This window comes from Oncorhynchus tshawytscha, linkage group LG33 (assembly GCF_018296145.1).
Source record: "Oncorhynchus tshawytscha isolate Ot180627B linkage group LG33, Otsh_v2.0, whole genome shotgun sequence".
Taxonomy (NCBI): domain Eukaryota; kingdom Metazoa; phylum Chordata; class Actinopteri; order Salmoniformes; family Salmonidae; genus Oncorhynchus; species Oncorhynchus tshawytscha.
This window is the reverse complement of record NC_056461.1, coordinates 38,979,960-39,001,078: the sequence shown is the minus strand read 5'-3', so window position 1 is coordinate 39,001,078 and position 21,119 is coordinate 38,979,960. Positions and strand designations below refer to the sequence as shown.

The following is a 21,119-nucleotide window of genomic DNA, read 5'->3' as shown; positions in this document are numbered from 1 at the left end:
CTCTAGAAATATGACAAAGATGTGAGTGAAAGTTAACGTGGCGAGAGAGTAGAGAGAAAGAGAGAGTAGAGAAAAAGAGAGTGTAGAGAGAAAGAGAGAGTAGAGAGAAAGAGAGAGTAGAGAAAAAGAGAGTAGAGAAAAAGAGAGTAGAGAGAAAGAGAGAGTAGAGAGAAAGAGAGAGTAGAGAGAAAGAGAGTAGAGAAAAAGAGAGAGTAGAGAGAAAAAGAGAGTAGAGAGAAAGAGAGAGTAGAGAAAAAGAGAGAGTAGAGAGAAAAAGAGAGTAGAGAGAAAGAGAGAGTAGAGAGAAAAAGAGAGTAGAGAAAAAGAGAGTAGAGAGAAAAAGAGAGTAGAGAGAAAGAGAGAGTAGAGAAAAGAGAGTAGAGAGAAAAGGGTACTCTTTTTCTGGAGAGAGAGAATTTTTGTGAGAGAGAGAATTCTTTCTCTCTCTTTTTCTCTCTAGAGAAAAAGAGAGTAGAGAAAAAGAGAGTAGAGAAAAAGAGAGTAGAGAGAAAAGAGAGTAGAGAGAAAGAGAGAGTAGAGAGAAAAAGAGAGTAGAGAGAAAGAGAGAGTAGAGAGAAAAGAGAGTAGAGAGAAAAAGAGAGTAGAGAAAAAGAGAGTAGAGAAAAAGAGAGTAGAGAAAAAGAGAGTAGAGAAAAAGAGAGTAGAGAAAAAGAGAGAGAAAAAAGAGAAAAGAGTAGAGAAAAAGAGTAGAGAGAAAGGGAGTAGAGAGAAAAAGAGAGTAGAGAGAAAAAGAGAATAGAAGAAAAAGAAAGAGTGAGAGAGAGAAGAGAGAAAAAAGAGAGAGAGAGAAAAGGGAGTAGAGAGAAAAAAGAGAGAGAGAGAGAAAAGAGAGAGTAGAGAGAAAAAGAGAGAGTAGAGAGAAAAAGAGAGAGTAGAGAGAAAAGAAGAGTAGAGAGAAAAAGGGAGAGAGAAAAAGAGAGAGAGAGAATGGGAGAGAGAGAGAGAGTAGAGAAAAAGAGAAGGAAAAAGAGTGAGAGAGAAAAAGAGAGAGAGAGAGAAAAGAAAGAGAGAGAGAGAGAATGAGAGACGTGTAGAGAGAAAAAATTGGGAAAAGAGAGAGAGAGAAAAGAGAGTAGAGAGAAAGAAAAGAGAAAAAGAGAGAGAGAGAAAAAAGAGAATAGAGAGAAAAGAGTAGAGTAGAGAGAAAATGGGTAGAGAGAAAAAGAGTGAGAGAGAGAGAAAGAGAGAGAGAGAAAAGAGAAGAGAGAAAAGAGAGAGAGAGAAAAAGAGAGTGTGAGAGAAAAAGAGTAGAGAGAAAAAGGAGTAGAGAGAGAGAGAAAAGAGAGAGAGGGTAGAGTAGAGAGAAAAAGAGAGAGAGAGAAAAAGAGTGAGAGAGAAAGGGTAGAGAGAAAAAGTGAGAGAGAGAAAAAAGAGTAGAGAAAAGAGAGAAGAGAGAAAAGTTGAGAGAGAAAAGATTGAGAAAAAAAGAGAGAGAGAAGTAGAGAGAAAAAGAGTAGAGTGAAAAGAGAGAGAGAGAAAAAAGAGAGTGTGAGAGAGAAAAAGAGTAGAGAGAGAAAAAAGAGAGAAAAAAAAAGAAAAAGAGTAGAGAAAAAAAGAGTAGAAAAAAAGAGAGTGAGAGAGAAAGAGAAAAAGAGTAGAGAGAAAAGAGTAGAGTAGAGAAAAAAAGAGAGAGAGAAAAGAGAGTAGAGAGAAAAAGAGAGTAGAGAGAAAAAAAAGAGAGAGTAGAGAGAAAAAGAGAGAGAAAAAGAAGTAGAGAGAAAAAGAGAGAGAGAGAAAAGAGAGTAGAGAGAAAGAAGAGTAGAGAGAGAGAAAAAAGAGAGTAGAGAGAAAAGAGAGAGTAGAAAAAGAGAGAGTAGAGAGAAAAAAGAGTAGAGAGAAAAAAGAGAGTAGAGAGAAAAAGAGAGTAGAGAGAAAAGAGAGAGTAGAGAGAAAAAAAGTAGAGAGAAAAAGAGAGTAGAGAAAAAGAGAGTAGAGAGAAAAAAAGAGAGAAAAGTAGAGAGCTAGTCTCATGAAGAGAAGTTAGGAGAGAAAAAGAGAGTAGAGAGAAAAAGAGAGTAGAGAGAAAAAGAGTAGATCAAAAGAGAGTAGAGAGAAAAGAGAGAGAAAAAGAAGAGACCCAAAAGAGAGTAGAGAAAAGAGAGAGAGCTAGACATTAGAGAAAAAGAGACATTAGAGAAAAAAGAGAGTTAGAGAAAGACAGGTAGAGAGAAAAGAGAGTGAGAAAAAACGTTAGAGAGATAGAAAAAAGAGGCAGAGAGAAAAGAGACCCATAGAGAGAAAAAAGTAGAGAGAAAAAAGAGTAGAGAGAAAAAGAGTAGAGAAAAAGAGAGAGAGAGAAAAGAGAGAGAGAAAAGAGAGAGTAGAGAGAAAAAAGAGTAGAGAGAAAGAGAGAGAGAGAAAAAGAGAGTAGAGAAAAAGAGAGTAGAGAAAAAGAGAGTAGAGAAAAAGAGAGTAGAGAAAAGAGAGAAAAAGAGAGTAGAGAGGAAAAAGAGAGTAGAGAGAAAAAGAGAGTAGAGAAAAAGAGAGTAGAGAGAAAAAGAGAGTAGAGAAAAAGAGAGTAGAGAAAAAAGAGAGTAGAGAAAAAGAGAGTAGAGAGAAAAAGAGAGTAGAGAGAAAAAGAGAGTAGAGAAAAAGAGAGTAGAGAAAAAGAGAGTAGAGAGAAAAAGAGAGTAGAGAAAAGAGAGAGAGAAAAAGAAGAGAGAGTAGAGAAAAAGAGTAGAGAAAAAGAGAGAGAGAGAAAAAAGAGAGAGAAAAGAGAGAGAAAAAGAGAGTAGAGAAAAAAAGAGAGAGAAGAAAAAGAGAGTAGAGAGAAAAAAGAGAGAGAAAAGAGAGAGAGAGAAAAAGAGAGTAGAGAAAAAGAGAGTAGAGAAAAAGAGAGTAGAGAAAAAGAGAGAGAGAAAAAGAGAGTAGAGAGAAAAAAGAGAGTAGAGAGAAAAAAAAGAGAAAAGAGTAGAGAGAAAGAAAAAAGAGAGAGAGAAAAAAAGAGTAGAGAGAAAAAGAGAGTAGAGAAAAAAGAGAGAGAGAGAGTAGAGAAAAAAAGAGAGTAGAGAGAAAAAGAGAGAGAAGAAAAAGAGAGTAGAGAGAAGAAAAAGAGAGTAGAGAGAAAAAGAGAGTAGAGAGAAAAAAGAGTAGAGAAAAAGAGAGTAGAGAGAAAAAAGAGTAGAGAAAAAGAGAGTAGAGAAAAAGAGAGAGAGAGAAAAAAGAGAGTAGAGAGAAAAAGAGAGTAGAGAAAAAGAGAGTAGAGAAAAAGAGAGAGAGAGAGAAAAGAGAGTAGAGAAAAGAGAGTAGAGAGAAAAAGAGTAGAGAGAAAAAAGAGAGTAGAGAGAAAAAGAGAGTAGAGAGAAAAAGAGAGTAGAGAGAAAAAAAGAGAAAAAGAGAGTAGAAAAAGAGAGAGAGAAAAAAGAGTGAGAGAAAAAGAGAGTAGAGAGAAAAAAAGTAGAGAAAGAGAAAAAGAGAGAAAAAAAGAGAGTAGAGAGAAAAAGAGAGTAGAGAAAGAGAGAGTAGAGAGAAAAAGAGAGTAGAGAAAAAGAGAGTAGAGAAAAAGAGAGTAGAGAGAAAAAGAGAGTAGAGAGAAAAAGAGAGTAGAGAAAAAGAGAGTAGAGAAAAAGAGTTGAGAGAAAGAGAGCGTTGAAAGAGAGCGAGAGAGAGTCCACAGAGGCCAGTCCAGTAGTGACTCACCTGGCTCTGGAGATGAACTTGTAGGTGTCGTTCCAATAGGCCAGCAGGTCTGTAGCCTCTTCATCATACACACGGATGTTATGATACTCAAACACACCTGGGAAGAAGTTGTCAATCTCCCTCGTCACGTTCAGAATATACTGCACACTGAGGAGGATGAGGGAGAGAAAAGGGAAGGAGTGAAGGGAGAAAGAGGAACAAGGGTAGGAGAGAGGTGACCAGGTTGTCATTATAGAGAGGCAATGGAAATATCAATAGAATTGAGATTTTGAATTTTATGAGCAGTGCAGTATGGGAGTAGTAGTTCTCTAGAACAAGCCTTACCCACTGTTCTGCAGCTCTTCCAGATTGGATGCGTTCCACTCAGAGCCCTGGAGGGAAACAAAAAAACCTTATAAGATCAGTTCCACTCCAGTCCAGCGTTTCTTCCCAATGTCCCATTACACTTTCAGGTCAGGGAGAAGCCAAATGGACGACAATAATAGCCAGTTAAACAATAAGTATTACTAGAGACTGGGATAGAATCAGAGACGAGATCGATCGACCGACCTACCAGGTAAACATGGTCAAATATCTCAGTGGGACTGTCCATCTGACCCAGGATCAGGATCATCTCCTTGTCTATGTACTCCTTAAACTCACACAGGTTACACACCATGTGCACCTCCAGCTCTGTGCGGATCTAGGACAGAACACGCAGGTTATACACTCATACACACAACGTGCATTTCCACCACGCTACTAACAGGAAATGTAAAAACTATGACAGCTTGTTATGAACACACCTCTTTGCAGGTGACATTCTCAAGGTCTTTATGCATCATGATCTCTCTCAGACGAGTCTTGATGAGCCGCTCTGTCCTCTCTCTCTCCGTCGGCCTGGGAACACACAGCGGGAAGTGTGAGATCACCCTCCCTCCTTCCTGGAATTCAAACGATGACCCTTCCAGCCTGTTCTTCGCCCCTCCCCTTTCTTCGCCCCTCCCCTTCTGCCCCTTTTCAGGCCATAAACCAAAGAGCTATATAATATTGTGTGGTATACACCTGTGAATATGTAGTGGTGTGTGTGTGTGTTGTGTATAGTGGTGTGTATACAGTGTACACCAGCTCTGTGTGAGATTTCAACAACAACTATTTCTAGAAGGTCACGTTCAGGTCCATAGAAACAGCACGGATGTTAAAACCCTCCCTCTTAATCCACGTTCACCAAATTAGGCCGTAAAACAAGAACTTGATGACAGAGATAGTTAGTCCTCAGGACCAGAGACCCAACATTTCAGGAAGACTTGTTGACTGAGCTACAACCAGCTTCACATCTGAACAATACATGTCTCTCATGACTACATAGGTTTTGTTTTACTGCGCATCGGCGATGTGTTGATCATGGGACCTCGAGTGATAAACATTTCCAATGTAGTGATTCCACACACGGTAAATAAACAGAGTCCCACGCGTCACGCAGCGCGTTTATGACACTCACACGTCAGAGAACATCACGGGAGAGTCGGCACGATGTGATTGGACGTCCTGCATGGCGTTCCACTCGTTGATGCGTGATTGGTCAGAGGAGACACGGCTCTGGTAGTAGCTGACCCAGGTCAGGAACAGGCTGCCGGGGAAGTAGTTATGGCAACGAGCCACCTCACACGCCTTGTGGAGCGACTGCAGAGCAGACCTGGGAGAGGAGAGAAATGGAGGGATGGAGAGTGATGAGCAGAGAAGGATGGAGAGACCGTGGATGGGTGGGGGGGGAATGTGACATTGATGAGAAATTGAGAAGATCAAAAGGTAAATGATATGAAAGGTAAAATAACAAAGAGGTGTCTCAGACATTAGCTATCATGGTGGAAACAAACCAAAAACAGAACATTATGAAAAGTGTACTCACCACATGGCCTGCACCGACACAGGCTTGAATACATGGATCCTGTTATCAGTGGACACACTGAAACCCCTGACAGAGAGAGCGAGAGAGAAATAAGCACTCAGAAGAATTTACAAGGTCCCCTTTTCCTGAAAGTCCTGTGAAACATACATCTGTGGAGATGAATGTCCCCCTGTCAGTATGGTGTGTGTGTGTGTGTGTGTGTCCCTGTCAGTATGGTGTGTGTGTGTGTGTGTGTGTGTGTGTGTCCCTGTCAGTATGGTGTGTGTGTGTGTGTGTGTGTGTCCCTGTCAGTATGTGTGTGTGTGTGTGTGTCCCTGTCAGTATTGTGTGTGTGTGTGTGTGTGTGTGTGTGTCCCTGTCAGTATGGTGTGTGTGTGTGTGTGTCCCTGTCAGTATGGTGTGTGTGTGTGTGTGTCCCTGTCAGTATGGTGTGTGTGTCCCTGTCAGTATGGTGTGTGTGTGTGTGTGTGTGTGTGTGTGTGTGTCCCTGTCAGTATGGGTGTGTGTGTGTGTGTGTGTGTGTGTGTGTCCCTGTCAGTATGGTGTGTGTGTGTGTGTGTGTGTGTGTGTGTGTCCCTGTCAGTATGGTGTGTGTGTGTGTGTGTGTCCCTGTCAGTATGGTGTGTGTGTGTGTGTGTCCCTGTCAGTATGGTGTGTGTGTGTGTGTGTGTGTCCCTGTCAGTATGGTGTGTGTGTGTGTGTGTGTGTGTGTGTGTGTCCCTGTCAGTATGGTGTGTGTGTGTGTGTGTGTGTGTGTGTCCCTGTCAGTATGGTGTGTGTGTGTGTGTGTGTGTGTGTGTGTGTGTGTCCCTGTCAGTATGGTGTGTGTGTGTGTGTGTCCCTGTCAGTATGGTGTGTCTGTATGTGTGTGTGTCCCTGTCAGTATGGTGTGTGTGTGTGTGTGTCCCTGTCAGTATGGTGTGTGTGTGTGTGTGTGTGTCCCTGTCAGTATGGTGTGTGTGTGTGTGTGTGTGTGTGTGTGTCCCTGTCAGTATGGTGTGTGTGTCCCTGTCAGTATGGTGTGTGTGTGTGTGTGTGTGTGTGTCGTTGTCAGTATGGTGTGTGTGTGTGTCCCTGTCAGTATGGTGTGTGTCCCTGTCAGTATGGTGTGTGTCCCTGTCAGTATGGTGTGTGTCCCTGTCAGTATGGTGTGTGTCCCTGTCAGTATGGTGTGTCCCCCTGTCAGTATGGTGTGTGTCCCTGTCAGTATGGTGTGTCCCCCTGTCAGTATGGTGTGTGTCCCTGTCAGTATGGTGTGTCCCCCTGTCAGTATGGTGTGTGTCCCTGTCAGTATGGTGTGTCCCCCTGTCAGTATGGTGTGTGTCCCTGTCAGTATGGTGTGTGTCCCTGTCAGTATGGTGTGTGTCCCTGTCAGTATGGTGTGTCCCTGTCAGTATGGTGTGTCTGTATGTGTGTGTGTCCCTGTCAGTATGGTGTGTGTGTGTGTGTGTGTCCCTGTCAGTATGGTGTGTCTGTATGTGTGTGTGTCCCTGTCAGTATGTGTGTGTGTCCCTGTCAGTATGGTGTGTGTGTGTGTGTGTGTCCCTGTCAGTATGGTGTGTGTGTGTGTGTGTGTGTCCCTGTCAGTATGGTGTGTGTGTGTGTGTGTGTGTGTCCCTGTCAGTATGGTGTGTGTGTGTGTGTGTGTGTGTGTCCCTGTCAGTATGGTGTGTGTGTGTGTGTGTGTCCCTGTCAGTATGGTGTGTGTGTGTGTGTGTGTGTGTCCCTGTCAGTATGGTGTGTGTGTGTGTGTGTCCCTGTCAGTATGGTGTGTGTCCCCCTGTCAGTATGGTGTGTGTCCCTGTCAGTATGGTGTGTGTCCCTGTCAGTATGGTGTGTGTCCCTGTCAGTATGGTGTGTGTCCCTGTCAGTATGGTGTGTCCCCCTGTCAGTATGGTGTGTCCCCCTGTCAGTATGGTGTGTGTCCCCCTGTCAGTATGGTGTGTGCCCCCTGTCAGTATGGTGTGTGGCCCCTGTCAGTATGGTGTGTGGCCCCCTGTCAGTATGGTGTGTCCCCCTGTCAGTATGGTGTGTCCCCCTGTCAGTATGGTGTGTCCCCCTGTCAGTATGGTGTGTGTGTCCCTGTCAGTATGGGTGTGTGTCCCTGTCAGTATGGTGTGTGTGTCCCTGTCAGTATGGTGTGTGTGTCCCTGTCAGTATGGTGTGTGTGTCCCTGTCAGTATGGGTGTGTGTCCCTGTCAGTATGGTGTGTGTGTCCCTGTCAGTATGGTGTGTGTGTCCCTGTCAGTATGGTGTGTGTGTCCCTGTCAGTATGGTGTGTGTGTCCCTGTCAGTATGGTGTGTGTCCCTGTCAGTATGGTGTGTGTCCCTGTCAGTATGGTGTGTCCCCCTGTCAGTATGGTGTGTCCCCCTGTCAGTATGGTGTGTCCCCCTGTCAGTATGGTGTGTCCCCCTGTCAGTATGGTGTGTGTCCCCCTGTCAGTATGGTGTGTGTCCCCCTGTCAGTATGGTGTGTGTCCCTGTCAGTATGGTGTGTGTGTCCCTGTCAGTATGGTGTGTGTGTCCCTGTCAGTATGGTGTGTGTGTCCCTGTCAGTATGGTGTGTGTCCCTGTCAGTATGGTGTGTGTCCCTGTCAGTATGGTGTGTGTCCCTGTCAGTATGGTGTGTCCCCCTGTCAGTATGGTGTGTGTGTCCCTGTCAGTATGGTGTGTGTGTCCCTGTCAGTATGGTGTGTCCCCCTGTCAGTATGGTGTGTGTCCCCCTGTCAGTATGGTGTGTGGCCCCCTGTCAGTATGGTGTGTCCCCCTGTCAGTATGGTGTGTCCCCCTGTCAGTATGGTGTGTGTCCCCCTGTCAGTATGGTGTGTCCCCCTGTCAGTATGGTGTGTCCCCCTGTCAGTATGGTGTGTGTCCCTGTCAGTATGGTGTGTGTGTCCCTGTCAGTATGGTGTGTGTCCCTGTCAGTATGGTGTGTGTCCCTGTCAGTATGGTGTGTCCCCCTGTCAGTATGGTGTGTGTCCCTGTCAGTATGGTGTGTGTCCCTGTCAGTATGGTGTGTGTCCCTGTCAGTATGGTGTGTGTCCCTGTCAGTATGGTGTGTCCCCTGTCAGTATGGTGTGTGTCCCTGTCAGTATGGTGTGTGTGTCCCTGTCAGTATGGTGTGTGTGTCCCTGTCAGTATGGTGTGTGTGTCCCTGTCAGTATGGTGTGTGTGTCCCTGTCAGTATGGTGTGTGTGTCCCTGTCAGTATGGTGTGTGTGTCCCTGTCAGTATGGTGTGTGTGTCCCTGTCAGTATGGTGTGTGTGTCCCTGTCAGTATGGTGTGTGTGTCCCTGTCAGTATGGTGTGTGTGTCCCTGTCAGTATGGTGTGTGTGTCCCTGTCAGTATGGTGTGTGTCCCTGTCAGTATGGTGTGTCCCCCTGTCAGTATGGTGTGTGTCCCCCTGTCAGTATGGGTGTGTCCCCCTGTCAGTATGGTGTGTCCCCCTGTCAGTATGGTGTGTCCCCCTGTCAGTATGGTGTGTGTGTCCCTGTCAGTATGGTGTGTGTGTCCCTGTCAGTATGGTGTGTGTCCCTGTCAGTATGGTGTGTCCCCCTGTCAGTATGGTGTGTGTCCCCCTGTCAGTATGGTGTGTGTGTCCCTGTCAGTATGGTGTGTGTCCCCCTGTCAGTATGGTGTGTCCCCCTGTCAGTATGGTGTGTCCCCCTGTCAGTATGGTGTGTGTCCCCTGTCAGTATGGTGTGTGGCCCCCTGTCAGTATGGTGTGTCCCCCTGTCAGTATGGTGTGTCCCCCTGTCAGTATGGTGTGTGTCCCCCTGTCAGTATGGTGTGTGGCCCCCTGTCAGTATGGTGTGTCCCCCTGTCAGTATGGTGTGTGTCCCTGTCAGTATGGTGTGTGTGTCCCTGTCAGTATGGTGTGTGTCCCTGTCAGTATGGTGTGTCCCCCTGTCAGTATGGTGTGTGTCCCTGTCAGTATGGTGTGTCCCCCTGTCAGTATGGTGTGTCCCCCTGTCAGTATGGTGTGTGTCCCTGTCAGTATGGTGTGTGTCCCTGTCAGTATGGTGTGTCCCCCTGTCAGTATGGTGTGTGTCCCTGTCAGTATGGTGTGTGTGTCCCTGTCAGTATGGTGTGTGTGTCCCTGTCAGTATGGTGTGTGTGTCCCTGTCAGTATGGTGTGTGTGTCCCTGTCAGTATGGTGTGTGTGTCCCTGTCAGTATGGTGTGTGTGTCCCTGTCAGTATGGTGTGTGTCCCTGTCAGTATGGTGTGTCCCCCTGTCAGTATGGTGTGTGTCCCCCTGTCAGTATGGTGTGTGTCCCCCTGTCAGTATGGTGTGTCCCCCTGTCAGTATGGTGTGTCCCCTGTCAGTATGGTGTGTGTGTCCCTGTCAGTATGGTGTGTGTGTCCCTGTCAGTATGGTGTGTCCCCCTGTCAGTATGGTGTGTCCCCCTGTCAGTATGGTGTGTGTCCCTGTCAGTATGGTGTGTGTCCCCCTGTCAGTATGGTGTGTGTCCCCCTGTCAGTATGGTGTGTCCCCTGTCAGTATGGTGTGTGTGTCCCTGTCAGTATGGTGTGTGTGTCCCTGTCAGTATGGTGTGTGTGTCCCTGTCAGTATGGTGTGTGTGTCCCTGTCAGTATGGTGTGTGTGTCCCTGTCAGTATGGTGTGTGTGTCCCTGTCAGTATGGTGTGTGTGTCCCTGTCAGTATGGTGTGTGTGTCCCTGTCAGTATGGTGTGTGTCCCTGTCAGTATGGTGTGTCCCCCTGTCAGTATGGTGTGTCCCCCTGTCAGTATGGTGTGTCCCCCTGTCAGTATGGTGTGTGTCCCCCTGTCAGTATGGTGTGTGTCCCCCTGTCAGTATGGTGTGTCCCCCTGTCAGTATGGTGTGTGTGTCCCTGTCAGTATGGTGTGTGTGTCCCTGTCAGTATGGTGTGTGTGTCCCTGTCAGTATGGTGTGTGTCCCTGTCAGTATGGTGTGTCCCCCTGTCAGTATGGTGTGTCCCCCTGTCAGTATGGTGTGTGTCCCTGTCAGTATGGTGTGTGTCCCCCTGTCAGTATGGTGTGTGTCCCCCTGTCAGTATGGTGTGTGTGTCCCCCTGTCAGTATGGTGTGTGTGTCCCTGTCAGTATGGGTGTCCCCCTGTCAGTATGGTGTGTCCCCCTGTCAGTATGGTGTGTCCCCCTGTCAGTATGGTGTGTGTGTCCCTGTCAGTATGGTGTGTCCCCCTGTCAGTATGGTGTGTGTCCCCCTGTCAGTATGGTGTGTGTCCCCCTGTCAGTATGGTGTGTGTCCCCCTGTCAGTATGGTGTGTGTCCCCCTGTCAGTATGGTGTGTGTCCCCCTGTCAGTATGGTGTGTGTCCCCCTGTCAGTATGGTGTGTGTCCCCCTGTCAGTATGGTGTGTGTCCCTGTCAGTATGGTGTGTGTGTCCCTGTCAGTATGGTGTGTGTGTCCCTGTCAGTATGGTGTGTGTGTCCCTGTCAGTATGGTGTGTGTGTCCCTGTCAGTATGGTGTGTGTGTCCCTGTCAGTATGGTGTGTGTGTCCCTGTCAGTATGGTGTGTGTGTCCCTGTCAGTATGGTGTGTGTGTCCCTGTCAGTATGGTGTGTGTGTCCCTGTCAGTATGGTGTGTGTGTCCCTGTCAGTATGGTGTGTGTGTCCCTGTCAGTATGGTGTGTGTGTCCCTGTCAGTATGGTGTGTGTGTCCCTGTCAGTATGGTGTGTGTGTCCCTGTCAGTATGGTGTGTGTGTCCCTGTCAGTATGGTGTGTGTGTCCCTGTCAGTATGGTGTGTGTGTCCCTGTCAGTATGGTGTGTGTGTCCCTGTCAGTATGGTGTGTGTGTCCCTGTCAGTATGGTGTGTGTGTCCCTGTCAGTATGGTGTGTGTGTCCCTGTCAGTATGGTGTGTGTGTCCCTGTCAGTATGGTGTGTGTGTCCCTGTCAGTATGGTGTGTGTGTCCCTGTCAGTATGGTGTGTGTGTCCCTGTCAGTATGGTGTGTGTGTCCCTGTCAGTATGGTGTGTGTGTCCCTGTCAGTATGGTGTGTGTGTCCCTGTCAGTATGGTGTGTGTGTCCCTGTCAGTATGGTGTGTGTGTCCCTGTCAGTATGGTGTGTGTGTCCCTGTCAGTATGGTGTGTGTGTCCCTGTCAGTATGGTGTGTGTGTCCCTGTCAGTATGGTGTGTGTGTCCCTGTCAGTATGGTGTGTGTGTCCCTGTCAGTATGGTGTGTGTGTCCCTGTCAGTATGGTGTGTGTGTCCCTGTCAGTATGGGTGTGTCCCCGTCAGTATGGTGTGTGTCCCCGTCAGTATGGTGTGTGTCCCTGTCAGTATGGTGTGTGTCCCCGTCAGTATGGTGTGTGTCCCTGTCAGTATGGTGTGTGTGTCCCTGTCAGTATGGTGTGTGTGTCCCTGTCAGTATGGTGTGTGTGTCCCTGTCAGTATGGGTGTGTGTCCCTGTCAGTATGGTGTGTGTGTCCCTGTCAGTATGGTGTGTGTGTCCCTGTCAGTATGGTGTGTGTGTCCCTGTCAGTATGGTGTGTGTGTCCCTGTCAGTATGGTGTGTGTGTCCCTGTCAGTATGGTGTGTGTGTGTGAGAGACATTGTTACCCGTCTCCATCCAGGTGTATCAGTGAGTCGCTCCATAGAGGGAGAACCAGCCCCACCGAGCACGAGCTGGAAGACCAACACAATAAGCCGGTGTTACTACACCACATTGCTCTGTGATAGTCCAACATGATCTCTGAGTCCACACACACACACCTGTCTGCAGGACTGAAGTCCATACCCAGCACCAAGCTCTCCTCGGTGTCCTGACGGCCGTTAGTGGAGACCACCACCATGTAACGAGTCCCCTGGTACACGGTACTCTCCAACCGGACAGCCTAGAGAGAGAGAGAGAGAGAGAGAGAGAGAGAGAGAGAGAGAGAGAGAGAGAGAGAGGAGGAAGTACAGAGAGAGAGAGAGAGAGAGAGGAAGTACAGAGAGAGAGAGAGAGAGAGAGGAGGAAGTACAGAGAGAGAGAGAGAGAGAGAGGAGAGTACAGAGAGAGAGAGAGGAGGAGGGAGTACAGACAGAGAGGAAGTACAGAGAGAGAGAGAGAGAGGAGGAGGGAGTACAGAGAGAGAGGAGGAAGTAAAGAGAGAGCGAAGGAAAGGAAGCGTGAAAACCAGATCTTGACTATTGCGTTGACGAGAACTATGTTTGTGTTTTGATCATGCAGTGTGTGTGTGTGTGTGTGTGTGTGTGTTTACTCACCAGTTTGATATTGTCCTCTGGTCGGAGGAGAGTGAACATGGTCTGCAGGTGCTGCTGGAGGTCACCTGGAGAGACGCACGCACACACACACACTTAACACTGCACTCTGTGTTCCCATGATAACAACCACCACACTGTACCATTCCACTTTATAGCATCCTTATTGCATTTACAGACTTTGCATATCTGCTCATTAGTAAATGCTAATCTCTTCTCTTTGTCACATTAATGCTTTATCACGGGCATCTTTTCATTACTCTCTCCTCTAATTGAAACACCAATTAGGGAATTTCTCATGGCCACGGTGCTTTGCTTGCTCTTTGCGGTCTAGGCCAGATAACTGGTTTCACAACTGCTGACGTCAAAAAGGGCTTTATAAAATACATTTCAATGATTGATCTGGACATGAAACTACCGTGCTCAGTTTCCCATAACGTGTCTACTCCGTACTGTACCTGCATGTTTGCTGCGGAGCTGAGCGAAGCGGGAAGCAGAGGTAGGGGAGGAGCCATTTCCCCGGGGCAGGAAGAGGGCGGCACCTTTCACTGTCAGGAAGCTCTCACTGATACTGGAGAGAGAGTGAGGGACAAGAGGGAGAGATGGAGAAGAGGAAGAGTGTTAAAATGCTTTCACAACAACCAATACAATCCTATCGATTATGGTAGAACCGCCCAGTCTGCTGCCCCTGAGGCAGGGCAGCTGAGGAATAACAGGGGAAATAACAGGGGAAAGAGGAGGTCGCTTAGAGACAGAGCGGAACAAAAGCAGACCGTCCCGTGCCCCTGACTCGCTTCCAGGTTCCAGCACACCACTACATATGGGTTGTTGTCTGATGACAGAGTGTGACCTATTAGATGGATGTTCTCTGCAACGCTACAGGCTAAGGGGCGATGTTCTCTGCAACGCTACAGGCTAAGGGGCGATGTTCTCTGCAATGCTACAGGCTAAGGGGCGATGTTCTCTGCAATGCTACAGGCTAAGGGGCGATGGGCAGGCTAAGGGGCGATGTTCTCTGCTCTACAGGCAACGCTACAGGCTAAGGGGCGATGTTCTCTACAGGCTACAGGCTAAGGGGCGATGGGCTAAGGGGCAATGTTCTCTGCAATGCTACAGGCTAAGGGGCGATGTTCTCTGCAACGCTACAGGCTAAGGGGCGATGTTCTCTGCAACGCTACAGGCTAAGGGGTGTGTGAACCAGGAAGGAACAAGGAAAACAAGGAAAATTCGGACAAGTGTGGACTTTGCCGGTCCCCACAAGGAAAAATACTTTTAGGCTTACAACTAGGGTTAGGAGTTAAGGAAAATAGGGTTAGGAGTTAAGGAAAATAGGATTTTGAATGGGGATCAAATTGTTTTGTCCCTACAATGAGAGTAAAACAAACATGTGTGTGTGTGTGTACTCATGCAATGGACCTCCTTGGTGTCAAACTAAACTACTACCAAAACAGCAAAGCCAGGTGGAGCTCCTGACCCACCCATCCCGTCTAAAATTACAATTCCACACAAACACCCTGAGCACTTGAGCCTGACATCTCAATTTAAAGCTGCAATATGAAACTTTCTTGGGGTGGTGACCAGACCAAATTCTCACAGAAATATGAGTTATAGATCTGTCATTCTCATTGAAAACTAGTCCAAGTGGTAGATCTGTTCTATGTGCACCATTTATATGCTTCCTGTTCTTAAGTTCAGTTTTTGCACACCAGCTTCAAACAGCTGAAAATACTATATTTTTACACTGGTTTAGATGGTACAATGATTATCTACACTAAACTTGCTTGTTTTGACACAAACTGAAACTAGGCGAATTATTAGCATTTTTGCAACCAGGAAATGGTAGAGCGATTTCTGCATAGTGCAACTTTAACATGGTTGTAAATGTATCTCATCTGTATCACTGAATTTGCACAACGACTCATCCCGAATTGAATTCCACTGCTCTACAGATCGCTCCAGGGAAGAAACGCTAGTGGGTGTGGTATTTGGCCGGAGCGATGTGGTAAGTCAGGCCATCACTGAATACCTACAGTAATCAGAAAGACGACTTAACAGTACAGAGGACTACGCCTACCTCACAGACTGTGTCCCAATGGTAACCTGTTTCCTGTATAGTGCACTACTTTTGACCAGGGCCCATAGGGCTTTGGACAAAAGTAGTGCATCATATAGGGAATAGGGTGCCATTTGGGACAAGCCTCCTACTGTACAGTAATCTACTGTACTACCAACTGTCTACTTGCGGTGGGCTTCCATGTTTTATCCTGCAGGCTGAAACTGACCTCAGTTCTAAAGGTATTCATGTACTGGTCTGCAGTAGAATACAGTACTGGAGGTAGAGTACTGGTCTGCAGTAGAATACAGTACTGGAGGTAGAGTACTGGTCTGCAGTAGAATACAGTACTAGAGGTAGAGTACTGGTCTGCAGCAGAATACAGTACTGGAGGTAGAGTACTGGTCTGCAGCAGAATACAGTACTGGAGGTAGAGTACTGGTCTGCAGCAGAATACAGTACTGGAGGTAGAGTACTGGTCTGCAGCAGAATACAGTACTGGAGGTAGAGTACTGGTCTGCAGCAGAATACAGTACTGGAGGTAGAGTACTGGTCTGCAGCAGAATACAGTACTGGAGGTAGAGTACTGGTCTGCAGTAGAATACAGTACTGGAGGTAGAGTACTGGTCTGCAGTAGAATACAGTACTGGAGGTAGAGTACTGGTCTGCAGCAGAATACAGTACTGGAGGTAGAGTACTGGTCTGCAGCAGAATACAGTACACTGGTCTGCAGCAGAATACAGTACTGGAGGTAGAGTACTGGTCTGCAGTAGAATACAGTACTGGAGGTAGAGTACTGGTCTGCAGTAGAATACAGTACTGGAGGTAGAGTACTGGTCTGCAGTAGAATACAGTACTGGAGGTAGAGTACTGGTCTGCAGTAGAATACAGTACTGGAGGTAGAGTACTGGTCTGCAGCAGAATACAGTACTGGTCTGCAGTAGAATACAGTACTGGTGGTAGAGTACTGGTCTGCAGTAGAATACAGTACTGAAGGTAGAGTACTAGTCTGCAGCAGAATACAGTACTGGTCTGCAGTAGAATACAGTACTGAAGGTAGAGTACTGGTCTGCAGTAGAATACAGTACTGGAGGTAGAGTACTGGTCTGCAGTAGAATACAGTACTGGAGGTAGAGTACTGGTCTGCAGTAGAATACAGTACTGAAGGTAGAGTACTGGTCTGCAGTAGAATACAGTACTGAAGGTAGAGTACTAGTCTGCAGCAGAATACAGTACTGAAGGTAGAGTACTAGTCTGCAGCAGAATACAGTACTGGAGGTAGAGTACTGGTCTGCAGCAGAATACAGTACTGGTCTGCAGTAGAATACAGTACTGGAGTACTGGTCTGCAGTAGAATACAGTACTGGAGGTAGGGACTGGTCTGCAGTAGAATACAGTACTGGAGGTAGAGTACTGGTCTGCAGTAGAATACAGTACTGGAGGTAGAGTACTGGTCTGCAGCAGAATACAGTACTGGTCTGCAGTAGAATACAGTACTGAAGGTAGAGTACTGGTCTGCAGTAGAATACAGTACTGAAGGTAGAGTACTGGTCTGCAGTAGAATACAGTACTGGAGGTAGAGTACTGGTCTGCAGTAGAATACAGTACTGGAGGTAGAGTACTGGTCTGCAGCAGAATACAGTACTGGAGGTAGAGTACTGGTCTGCAGTAGAATACAGTACTGGAGGTAGAGTACTGGTCTGCAGCAGAATACAGTACTGGTCTGCAGTAGAATACAGTACTGAAGGTAGAGTACTGGTCTGCAGTAGAATACAGTACTGAAGGCAGAGTACTGGTCTGCAGTAGAATACAGTACTGAAGGCAGAGTACTGGTCTGCAGTAGAATACAGTACTGAAGGCAGTAGAATACAGTACTGGAGGTAGAGTACTGGTCTGCAGTAAATACAGTACTGGAGGTAGAGTACTGGTCCATACAGTACTGGAGAAGATACTGGTCTGCAGCAGAATACAGTACTGGTCTTATACAGTACTGAAGGTGAGCACTGGTCTGCACCATAGAGTACTGGTCTGCAGTAGAATACAGTACTGGAGGTAGAGTACTGGTCTGCAGTAGAATACAGTACTGGAGGAGAGTACTGGTCTGCAGTAGAATACAGTACTGGAGGGAGTACTGGTCTGCAGTAGAATACAGTACTGGAGGTAGAGTACTGGTCTGCAGTAGAATACAGTACTGGAGGTAGAGTACTGGTCTGCAGTAGAATACAGTACTGGAGGTAGAGTACTGGTCTGCAGTAGAATACACACAGGGAGTACTGGTCTGCAGTAGAATACAGTACTGGAGGTAGAGTACTGGTCTGCAGTAGAATACAGTACTGGAGGTAGAGTACTGGTCTGCAGTAGAATACAGTACACTGGTCTGCACAGTACTGGAGAGACTGGTCTGCAGCAGAATACAGTACTGGTCTGCAGTAGAATACAGTACTGAAGGTAGAGTACTGGTCTGCAGTAGAATACAGTACTGAAGGTAGAGTACTGGTCTGCAGTAGAATACAGTACTGGAGGTAGAGTACTGGTCTGCAGTAGAATACAGTACTGGAGGTAGAGTACTGGTCTGCAGTAGAATACAGTACTGAAGGTAGAGTACTGGTCTGCAGTAGAATACAGTACTGAAGGTAGAGTACTGGTCTGCAGTAGAATACAGTACTGAAGGCAGTAGAATACTGTGTGGGAAACTGAGCTACAGTATGGGTCTGAAGCAGTGCAAACTGCGCTTTCATACCAAAACACTGAACACACATGCCACTGAACACCTCTTCCATGTTCTTTACCACACGTTACACAAAACACAGTTTGTGGACAAAATACCCTTTTTCCATACTCTGAATTATATGGGTTTTTAACCTGAGCAACACACCATCCTCCATAATGTGGACACACACAGGGAGAGAGGACACACACACAGGGAGAGAGGACACACAGGGAGAGAGGACACACAGGGAGAGAGGACACACAAAGACACACACGGAAATGTGCTTTCAAAACACACAGCTGGTTCCAATTTTGTGGTGGCTTAACTGTACTGGACATGCTCATAAACTAACTAACGAACGAGGGGGAGAGAGAGGAGCTTAAAAACACAGGTCAAGAAAACAAATGTGTGTGAGACCTCTGCACGGCCATCTTTAAACCTGACCCTCCTCTACAGTGCTTCATTCAGCCACTCTCTCTCTCTACTGCAGAGTCACTAGCTTATGGCTTTGGCCTTTGTACAACATTAGGCACAAACCCATATTAGATAAAGTAGTGATATTTCTATGGGCTTACCCATCGGTCTAACTAACCCAGAAGGCCATGTAGCTGCCCTTACGGAAACATATGAAAGTGTTTTATATCAAAGTATATATTAAAAGTCGCTTTTTTAAAGTGATATTACTCATCTAGAATGTATGTTCTTAACCCTGGGCAACATGGGCCTGGGAGGCTCACTGGGATATAGGTATCCCACAGTACTCCACCAATTATCCATTTTTCAACCGAATACTGTTCCCCAGTTCATTTTTACATAAATGCACTGCAACTTAAAGATCAAATGGACCCATTTAAATCACAATATCAAATCATTTCTGGGAAACAATTAAGTACCTTTTTTGCTTACTACATTATTCCATATGTTTTATTTTATAGTTTTGATGTCTTCACTATTATTCTATAGCAAAAATAAAATAAAAACCCTTGAATGAGTAGGTGTGTCCAAACTTCTGACTGGTACTATATGTTTCCCATTCCAATAAAGCCCTTTGAATTGGAGACCGAGAGAGAGAGAAACAGAGAGAGGGACAGAGAGAGGGACAGAGAGAGGGACAGAGAGAGGGACAGAGAGAGGGACAGAGCGAGAAAAACAGAGCGAGCGAGACAGAGAGAGAGAGAGAGAAACAGAGAGAGGGACAGAGCGAGAAAAACAGAGCGAGCGAGACAAAGAGAGAGAGAGAGAGAGCGGGACAGAGAGAGGGACAGAGCGAGAAAAACAGAGCGAGCGAGACAGAGAGAGAGAGAGAGAGGGACAGAGAGAGGGACAGAGCGAGAAAACAGAGCGAGCGAGACAGAGAGAGAGAGCGAGACAGAGAGAGGGACAGAGCGAGAAAAACAGAGAGCGAGACAGAGAGAGAGAGCGGGACAGAGAGAGGGACAGAGCGAGAAAAACAGAGCGAGCGAGACAGAGAGAGAGAGAGAGCGGGACAGAGAGCGGGACAGAGAGAGGGACAGAGCGGGAGAGAGAGGGACAACGAGAAAAAACTGAGAGCGAGACAGAGAGAGAGAGAGAGAGAGAGAGAAAAACAGAGCGGGACAGAGAGAGAGCGGGACAGAGGAGAAAAACAGAGAGCGAGCAGAGAGAGAGAGAGAGAGAGAGCGGGACAGAGAGAGGGACAGAGCGAGAAAACAGAGCGAGCGAGAGAGAGAGAGAGAGAGCGGGACAGAGAGAGGGACAGAGCGAGAAAAACAGAGCGAGCGAGACAGAGAGAGAGAGCGGGACAGAGAGAGGGACAGAGAGAGCGAGAGACAGAGAGAGAGCGGGACAGAGAGAGGGACAGAGCGAGAAAAACAGAGCGAGCGAGAGAGAGAGAGACAGAGCGAGACAAAAACAGAGCGAGAAAAACAGAGAGAGAGAGAGAGAGAGAGAGAGAGCGGGACAGAGAGAGGGACAGAGCGAGAAAAACAGAGCGAGCGAGACAGAGAGAGAGAGAGAGCGGGACAGAGAGAGGGACAGAGCGAGAAAAACAGAGCGAGCGAGACAGAGAGAGAGAGCGGGACAGAGAGAGGGACAGAGCGAGAAAAACAGAGCGAGCGAGACAGAGAGAGAGCGGGACAGAGAGAGGGACAGAGCGAGAAAAACAGAGCGCGAGACAGAGAGAGAGAGCGGGACAGAGAGAGACAGAGAGAGAGAAAACAGAGAGCGAGACAGAGAGCGGGACAGAGAGAGGGACAGAGCGAGAAAAACAGAGCGAGCGAGACAGAGAGAGAGAGAGCGGGACAGAGAGAGGGACAGAGCGAGAAAAACAGAGCGAGCGAGACAGAGAGAGAGAGAGAGAGAGAGAGAGCGGGACAGAGAGAGCTGTTTACTAATGTTTCCCCTGTTTATTTCCCTTTTGTTCATTGTCTATTCCATTTGCTTTGTCAATGTAAACCTGTTTCCCAAACGTACGTTTGGACTTTAACTATTTGCACATAGACATTTGTAAAGTGTTTATTCTTTTGGAACTTCTGTGAGTGTAATGTTTACTGTTCATTTTTGTTTATTATCTACTTCACTTGCTATGGCAATGTTAACATATGTTTCCCATGCCAATAATGCCGCTTGAATTGAAATTGAATTGAGAGAAACAGAGACAGAGCGAGAGAGAAACAAAGAGAGAGAAACAGAGAGAGAGAAACAGAGAGTAAATCCAACAATTTGCATGCAGCGATCTTCTCCATTTCAAATCTTCTCACTCATTGATCGATACAGGCGAGTGTCATCATGACATGTGGCACATTGGACCCACCGGTCTCAATGAGTGGAGATTTGAAATTTAAAAATGGAAGCATAGACATGGTTGGATTACTTCATGGAGCAAAAAAATATATATAATTTGAATTTATAATATGTCCCATTATTAAAAACGCACCACCTGCAACTGGACGCAACAACATCTTAGAATATACCCAGATGATATCGCCAAGTTAAGGTTGGTCGAAAATTCTCTGTCCTACACCAAACATGACTTGACCTGCAACTCCCAGTAAGTAATTGACACCAAAAATCTCTGGTTAAATCACATTATCTGGGCTCCTGAGTGGCACAGTGCTCTAAGGCACTGCAGCATCTCAGCGCTAGAGGCATCACTACAGACACCCCGGTTCGAATCCAGGCTGTATTTTAATGAGCAGGCTTTCTTTATGATTAGTTTTATTTCGACTGGAGCTAGATTAAGCTGATTCCGGATACAAACATGCCCCATTCCACAGTTTCAGGGTTAAAGGGAGGGATAATCAATGGTTTTCTTCTGAGCTGTCTTGTATTATTCACAACCATAATCTAGCCTGGGCTAAAGCAAAGAAATCATGTTCTGATGCTGATTGGCTTCTTTTTAGCCAGTTACGAAACGTGTCATTTTCATCTCAGGAAGGCCAAGTCTGAATATTGTATGTGTTACCACTGAACCTGAATGACCCTAGAACGTTCTGGAAGGCTATTAAGTCTGTCTGGTAACAGTAATGTTAATGAAATTACCGTCACATGTACTGAAAATGACAAAACTGAAATGCTGAATTGTTTCAATGAGCACTTCGTATCATCTGGTAGGCTGCTTG

At 46.6% G+C, this 21,119-nt stretch overlaps 1 protein-coding gene across 2 annotated transcripts in view; it reads right to left on the bottom strand.

Moving 5' to 3' along the window:
* The window catches only part of LOC112254501 (protein phosphatase Slingshot homolog 2), a 48,476-nt gene that overhangs the window by 2,499 nt on the left and 24,858 nt on the right, over positions 1-21,119 (bottom strand). For both annotated transcript variants that reach the window (XM_042311558.1, XM_042311557.1), the window contains 10 exons: positions 13,216-13,328; positions 12,761-12,825; positions 12,266-12,387; positions 12,113-12,178; positions 5,549-5,614; positions 5,141-5,335; positions 4,446-4,539; positions 4,214-4,342; positions 3,985-4,031; positions 3,661-3,807 (listed from right to left, as the gene is read on the bottom strand). In XM_042311558.1, the coding sequence (XP_042167492.1) occupies positions 3,661-3,807; positions 3,985-4,031; positions 4,214-4,342; positions 4,446-4,539; positions 5,141-5,335; positions 5,549-5,614; positions 12,113-12,178; positions 12,266-12,387; positions 12,761-12,825; positions 13,216-13,328 (1,044 nt within the window). The remainder of the gene's footprint in view (positions 1-3,660; positions 3,808-3,984; positions 4,032-4,213; positions 4,343-4,445; positions 4,540-5,140; positions 5,336-5,548; positions 5,615-12,112; positions 12,179-12,265; positions 12,388-12,760; positions 12,826-13,215; positions 13,329-21,119) is intronic.